Source organism: Staurois parvus, unplaced genomic scaffold, assembly GCF_062004578.1.
Source record: "Staurois parvus isolate SC_StPar_1 unplaced genomic scaffold, SC_StPar_1.0 ptg000090l, whole genome shotgun sequence".
In the NCBI taxonomy this organism is placed as follows: Eukaryota; Metazoa; Chordata; class Amphibia; order Anura; family Ranidae; genus Staurois; species Staurois parvus.
The window spans coordinates 5416430-5424522 of NW_028317886.1; the positions used below are offsets into that span (position 1 = coordinate 5416430).

The following is an 8093-nucleotide window of genomic DNA, read 5'->3' on the forward strand; positions in this document are numbered from 1 at the left end:
ATGGATCAGTGACATGGCCGTGTGGGTGGAGCCCTGCATGGCCACGCTGTTTTCAAATATGACAGATGGTACAGGGAAACCTAAAAACTGGTGGAACATGTAAAATGTTCCCAAATGTGAACTTATCCTTTAACTCAGCCTTTCCATAACTAGTATTCAGGGCTCTCTGTTTTCCAGGACCCTTTACAAACCTAAGGTGAAAACTTCTGTAATTAATGGTCCACTATACAGTCCAGATGTTACTGTCTAGAAGTGTTGAGAGTGTGTACTGTTGGTGGTATGTTGAAAAATGCTGTTGAAAAATTCTGACTTGATAGGTTTTTAAAAGAACTTTTTTAAAATATTGTTCATATTACTTTTTTTTTTTCCCCCTCTTAAAGCAGCATCTTTCCAGGAGTCTAACCAGAATTATGGAGGCCAGAAGTTTTCAAGACCCTACTCCAGAAACAGTTCTGCACCACGGTTCTCAAATGGGCGAGGCTCTCATATGCATGTAAATACATTCAGACAACATCAAGGGCAGTACTTTCCTCCACAGTTTCAGGGACCACATATGATGCACCAGCTCTACACCTACCACAGTACTGGTCCTCAGGATTATTCTATGACATATGCAAACAATGGTCACCAACCTCCACCTCCCCATTTCTATGGACACTATCAAAACATACAGAGTTTTCCTCCTCCTCCTTTTCCTCCTCCAAACATGGTGTGGCCTGACCAAAACATGCATTTTCCCTATATGCAGAATTACCATCCTCCCCCACCACCTCCCCCTCCCCCTCCTCCTCCCTTTCCTAAATCCAACCAGGGAGAGCCAAACTGTTCTAATGGGAATCATTCCTGACCTGAAAAAGTGCTCAGTACTTGTAACTGCCATTATGTCAAGATGCTATAAGATTTTTATAGTTTTCCCTTTGTTTTTGTTTTTTTTATATATACATGTAAATAGTATTAAAGCCGTTTAGAGGAATTGTCTAATTTTTGTAAGCTGTTCTAAAATCATATTTTGTATTTAAACATTGACAATGATCAATGACATGTTGAAGATATACATACATATCTTGTATGATTTTATTTTCATTGTGGATGTTTTACAGTGATTTGATCTCCTTTTGTATCAGACATTGTTAAAGCCCAATTCCAGCCAATGTTTGTTATAATCTTGGGAAATAAATATCTACTGTTCATGATCCGGTTGCCGATATAGCAAGACAGAAAAAAAATAACTGGCGCAGTTGTCAGAGAGACAGGAAGAAACAGTAAAAATTACCTGACAATTTATTTAAACCCTTGTGCCTTTTTACTGTAAAATGTGTATCCTTTCCCCAAATGGAGCTGTTTCCCTTCACTTTCTGTTCTTGCAGTAAAATAGGGTAAATCTCGTTTTTGGGGACACAGGCCACAAATAAGAGGATCCTTTCCTTCCAAACGAATAAACAAAACAATTGGGTTAGGCTTTTTAAAGTCAGAATGACAAATCCGCAGTTGTTTATAGTTTATACAGTACTGGAAAATTACTGTTGTTTCTAAGCAACATACTATATTTTACAAAGTATTTTATTTAAGAAAAAAACAGCCTTTCCGTAACTGGAGGATATTTTGCTTACATCATACTTTTCATTATTGTAACAAAGCAAAGTTTATGGTAAATATGTGTTTAACAAAATATCATGTTATATAAATATATTTGTATGTGATTTTTGTATCAGAAGATTATGCATAAAGTGAATCTGGGAAAATTAAAATGTATAGGTGGTCTCCTGGTTTTTTTTTTTGTTTTTTTTTCACATCACAAAATCTAGGAGACAATCCTCTTTTGGTTGGGACTTTAAAGGAACATGTTGGACACAAGTTGTGAAAATTGTAAAATAAATTTTATCCAAAATTTGATTAAAAATCGCAAAGAAAAAAATAGGTGGTAGAGTTTTTTACATCAATTATAACTCACATTGGGTACAGGCTCAAAAAAGCACAGAATTACAAATGTCCCTGATAGGCCACCGTACTATTTTTACAGCTTGTGTTTAACATGTGCCTTTAAAGTCCCAACCAAAAGAGGATTGTCTCCTAGAGTCTATATTTTGGGGATGTTGGCACTGTCCAACACCACACCAATATTTATTTCAAATCAATTACAACTGTCTTTTTTTGGTTTCTTCTAGGGATGCACCGAAATGTAGGTGGCCAAAAACACACCTTTCGGCCATCGGCCGAAATGGAAAAAAAAAGCACAGAGAAAAAAAAAACATTAAATACATTTAAAAGAAAAAAAAAAAAAAGCTTAAAGTGCCCCTGTGCTTGCACGTAGTGGTGAATGCATACATAGGCCATGGCCACATATGTAAACGGTGTTCAAACCACACACGTGAGTTATCGTCACGATCGGAACGAGCAATAATTCTCGCACTAGAACTCCTTTGTAACTTTACACTGCTAACCTGTAGACCTTTTTAAACCATCACCCATGGAGATTTTAAAGTACCGCAGTTTCACGCCATTTCACAAGCGTGCACAATTTTAAAGTGTGACATGTTGGGTATCCATTTAATTGCCGTAACATCCTCTGTTATTTACAAACAAATTGGGGTATATATCTTTTTTTTTTAATCAGTATTTTTTTCCAAAAAATATATATTCATTTTTAAAAACTGTGCGGTTCAGTTTTCGGACAAGTGCATTTTGAATTTTCGTTTTCGGCACCACTATTTTCTTCTGCTAGTATACATTCAATATAGATTGTGTTTTAATCTATAATAATGTATACTTAGTGTTTAAAAGCAATTCTGTATGGAACCTTAAATTAATAAACTAAAAGCAAAGTTGCATAGTATTATCAGATGTTTTCCTGGAAACTGTATGTGCTGGCATAACCTTTGATACTGTACCTCACGACAGTGCAAATAAATTGGCAACTTCAGTCAGAGGCACCAGCTAAGTAGGCACCAACAATTTGCCCTCTTTCAAGCTCAGTAAGCTCTGATATGACTCTGTAGTACTAGCAGCACACTCAGTGAATGACGAAAGTCAGGCTTTCCGCCTGTTAGCTAGGTGGCAAAAGAATGTTACATCACTTCTGCTTTCAAAAGCATGTGGTCGCTTTCACACCTGCAAATTATGTAGTGTTTCCATTTCCAGTTCTATCTAACCCCTGTATTTCACTAGTTCTTTACGATGAAAGTCATCTCTATGCAATAGCGGGTCCATACTTTGGTACAACCTTGGACCATAAAGTCCTCCAAGCTTCTCCAAAGTAGAGAAATGTCTGTTGGCATTTGTGTCTACATGTATTAGAGACATCCTGGACCTCTGGGTTCAATCTGTAATTTTAGAATTAGTAATAGAAGAGGAGGCTGGGATAGAATTTCTAACTTCCATTCTGGAAACTTTATTTCAAAGAAAGGGAGATTTGTGTGCAGCCAACTTCAGGCACAAGGAGTAGTAATCAGGGGAATTTCTGGCATCTGTGGACATCTAATCAGGGGAATTTCTGGCATCTGTGGACATCCAAGATGCCTATCTTTACATTCTGATTTTTTTCATTCACCAACATTTTTCAATTTGTCATCTTGACATTCAGGCTCACATCTGTACCAAGTGCCAAGGGTACCTGGAAGACCTTCTGCTTACCTGGAGTATTTAGAGCTGATCTTGGACACAATACAGGCAAAAATAAAATGTTCCTTCCTTGGAAAAAGAATGGTTCTCTTAGGCCCAAATAATGGACTTTCAGATCAGCTAGGGCATCCTTTGACTCACTTCTGCATGAAGGTTTTGGGCGTCATGAGTAGCCAGCTTCAAGGCAGTCCCCTTTGTTCTGTTTCTCCTGATGCTTGCAGCTTCACGTTCTCATAATGGGGATTTTCTAGTGATTTCTTGGTGTACATTCAGACTGGTGTATGAAAGCACAGGAAATGCCTGTTGATCTTGCCATGAATGAAGTGTCATTCATGTGAGCTGACCTGGAAGCATAAAAACTATTTTATCTTCTTTCTGTAAACTACTATCTTCCTATCCCCTGTATAATTTGGGTGAGCAAAGGCAGACATGTATGGAATCCATCCTTCTCTTTTAGTTTTTCAACCTCAGTTTTAAACATTTTGTAAGGCTAAAAAACCTTAAGCACCACTCTGAAATGAGAAAACTTCCCCACGTCATGTTTCGTGTATCACATTTGTTTTTACCCCTATTTTGTTCACTGATGTAGCTGGTAGCATTGTGTATCTGCCTAGTCCAGTCAAAGCCTTTATAACAGAAAACAACTAATCTTTCTAAATTCTGTGTGCATGGTGAATGATCAGGATCAAACCCTTTAAAATTGTGGTACTTCCTGCATGTTGTGTAGAATAATCTCATCATCTCCTTATTCCACATTATCTCCCCTGGTAGTATGCAACTTCCTGCTGCCTGGAACGGATTAAGGCAGTTGGTAATTTATGGACACCACAGTTTCTTAAATTAAATGGACCACTGTTTCAAATTATTTAATTTTGTTATGGTAGTATGCGTATTTATGGCTATTCAAGGACATTAGTAATCAGGTTATTTGTATTTAGCGCAGTATCACAGTTCTTTATTGTTTTTCATACAGATCTAAGCATGCTATACACAGATATGGCAATTTAGAATTTTCTCCATATTTTTTACTACAATACTACATCGACACTGCTGTAAAAGAGATAAGTGCAACCATAGAAAACTCCAGGAAAATATAAAATTGATTTTTGCAGAAGGAAAATAAAGATCCATGTTTTATCAACTTTATCAGGAATAGGCTAGCATCTTTACTTGTACCCTTAAAAATAAATACTTTTTTTTTTCCTACAAAAGTTTGTTGAGGTTAGCCCATATATTGGCAGTGCTGATGCACCTCTAAAAAAAACATCTTGATGTTGTGTAAGGGCTAACTCACACCAGCACATTTCAGTGCAGCTGTAAAACACAGATCAATGGAAGGACATCTGAAACAATCATTTCCAATGTGTCCTATGCGCACCATAATGTGCTTTGCATTGCGCTAAAATGCAAAATGTATGTCAATGGACATCAATTTGTTTTTTTTTCCTTTAACAAATCACATGTGAACCGCAAAGATGAGTTATCTACATGTGTATTTAGGACTGACCCCAACAGTCCACAACACTATATATAGAATACATCCAAGGCTTTATTCAATATATAACTATCAAAATGTACATGAAATCTAAATCAGTGTCCTATAATAATGCAGGGCAGACATTTTTCTTCAAGCTAGGAACACTGCATACAAAAGATTACATTACAAAGCTAAACATTTATAAATACATGGGCAGCAGATACAAAGTTACCACATTTTACAAGTAATTAAAAACACATGTATCAGTGGAGTGTCCTGATTGAGGCAGCCTTCACTCATGAACAAGGAAGCAAAATAGATGTATATACACAGTGCACATCATAAATGAGTACACCCCTTTTGAAAAGCAATATTTTAATATCTCAATGAACACAAGTACAGTTTTATAGAACATTTGTTTAGCTCGTTGCATGAAATTAAGGGTAATAATATAACGTGGATTAAAAAATCTTCAGTATTACTCAAATTAGTTGATGCAAAAATGAATACACCCCACAACAAAAACTACTACATCTAGTATTTTGTATGACCTCCATGATTTGCAAGAACAGTGACAGCACCAAGTCTTCTAGGCATGGAATGAACAACATGGCGACATATTGCAACATCTATCTTTTTCCATTGTTAAAGGATAACCTCTTTTAGAGCCTGAATACAGGGTGGAGACTAATGCTCAACTTGTCTTTTCAGAATTCTCCATAGGTGTTCGATTGGGTTCAGATCAGCAGATATACTTGGCCACTGAATCACTTTCACCCTGTTCTTGCTCTGAAATGCAACAGTGGCTTTAGATGTATGTTTTGAATCATTGTCATGTTGGGAAAAGTGCACGACCACCAAGGTCACGGAGTGATGGTAGCATCTTCTCTTTCAATATAGAGAAGTACATCTGTGAATTCATGATACCATCAATGAAATGCAGCTCCCCGACACCAGCAACATTCATGCAGCCCCACAGAAGGACACTGCCACCACCATGTTTCACTGTGGGCACTATGCATTTTTCTTTGTATTCCTCGCTTTTACGACGCCATACAGTTTTGAAGCCATTAGTTCCAAAAACATTTATCTTGGTCTCATCACTCCAGAGTACAGAATCCCAGTAATCTCTTTTCAGTATGAGTCCTGGTGAATTTTAAGCAGGCTTTTTTGTGCATGGGCTTTAGGAGAGGCTTCCTTCGTGGATGACACCCATGCATGTCATTCCACTGCAATGTGCGCCGTATTGTGTCATGGTAAACAATCACCCCAGTTTGGCTTTCTACTTCTTTAGCTAACTGCAGTGAACTTGCATGGTGATTTTCTTCAACCCTTCCCATCAGAATATGCTCCTATTGAGGTGTTAACTTCCTTGGCCAGCCTGGACGTCTGTGGAATGGTTGCAGTTCCATCTTTGTTAAATTTTTTTATTACTTTTGCTACAGTATTCTGACTGATAAGCTTTGCTGATCTTGTAGCCTTCACCTTTCTCGTGTAAAGAAATTATTTTCTTTCTCAGGCCTTGTGACATTTCTCTTCCATGTGGTGCCATTGCTGACAGTATGAAATGGGAAGGGGTTTTCTTTAAGTACCTCCCTTTTATAATGAACTGTGCTGTACACCTGTTTTGTGAATAATTAAACTCACCTCTAGTTGAATTCTTGTTAATTAGGATTTTGTTGTCAACAATTTAGTTTTGCTCCTAAGACTTTCATTGGTGTGTATTAATTTTTGCAACATGGTCTTGAATGAATTTGTTAGGAAAAATTATTTTTTGTGTGTGCAAATTAACAAATCTTGTTTGCAATCAATGGCCCACATTTGTTGATTCTGAAAGTAAAGTAAAGGTTTTCTGACAAAAGTGTTGGGGTGTACTCATTCATGCTGAGTACTGTGTGTGTGTGTATATACAGTTGTGTTCAAAATAATAGTCAGACATCACTAACCTGATCAATCACTCTTTTTGGTAGAAATGATATTTCTACATGGCAAATAATTTACTAGCAGGTGTAGTAGAGTAATAGAAATCCAACAGACCCAACAGTCATGATATGCATGCTGCTGATTCTGTGTAATTTAATCACTAATTGAAAGGGGCATGTTCAAAATAATAGCAGTGTGGAGTTCTATTAGTGAGGTCATTCATTCTTTGAAAAACAGGTGGCAATTTTTTGCCCTTATTTAAGGAAGAAAGGCAGCAAATGTACATGCTGGTTACAGTGCATTTCTCTCTGAAATTCCGAGGGAAATGGGTCGTTCCAGACATTGTTCAGAAGAACAGCGTACCTTGATTAAAAAGTTGATTGGAGAGAGGCAAACGAAGTTCAGAAAATGATAGGCTGCTCAGCTAAAATGATCGCAAATGCTTTAAAATAGCAACGAAAACCTGAAAGATGTGGAAGAAAACGAAAAACTACCATTCGAATGGATAGAAGAATAGCCAAAATGGCAAGGACTCCAACAATCAGCTCCAGGAAGATCAAAGAAGGTCTAAAGTTACCTGTGAGTACTGTTACAATTAGAGGACGCCTATGTAAAGCCAAGCTATCTGCAAGAAGCCCCCGCAAAGTCCCACTGTTGAAAAAAAAGACGTGCTGAAGAGGTTACAATTTGCCAAAGAGCACATTGACTGGCCTAAAGAGAAATGGCGCAACATTTTGTGGACTGATGAAAGTAAGATTGTTCTTTTTGGGTCTAGTGGCCGGAGACAGTTTGTCAGACGACCCCCAAACACTGAATTCAAGCCACAGTACACTGTGAAGACAGTGAAGCATGGTTGCGCAAGCATCATGATATGGGGATGTTTCTCATACTACGGTGTTGGGCCTATTTATCGCATACCAGGGATCATGGATCAGTTTGAATACATCAGAATACCTGAAGAGGTTATGCTGCTTTATGCTGAAGAGGAAATGCCCTTGAAATGGGTGTTCCAACAAGACAACGACCCCAAACACACCAGTAAACGTGCAACATCTTGGTTCCAGACCAACAAGAT

At 37.6% G+C, this 8093-nt stretch overlaps 1 protein-coding gene across 2 annotated transcripts in view; it reads left to right on the forward strand.

Moving 5' to 3' along the window:
• The window catches only part of NAF1 (nuclear assembly factor 1 ribonucleoprotein), a 105279-nt gene extending 103519 nt beyond the window's left edge, over window positions 1–1760 (forward strand). Inside the window, exon 9 of one of the 2 annotated variants that reach the window (XM_089670375.1) lies at window positions 381–1760. In XM_089670375.1, the coding sequence (XP_089526501.1) occupies window positions 381–847 (467 nt within the window). In that variant the 3' untranslated portion in view covers window positions 848–1760. The remainder of the gene's footprint in view (window positions 1–380) is intronic. The other variant, XM_089670376.1, reaches the window with a different exon arrangement.
• The last annotated feature ends 6333 nt before the right edge of the window (window positions 1761–8093 follow it).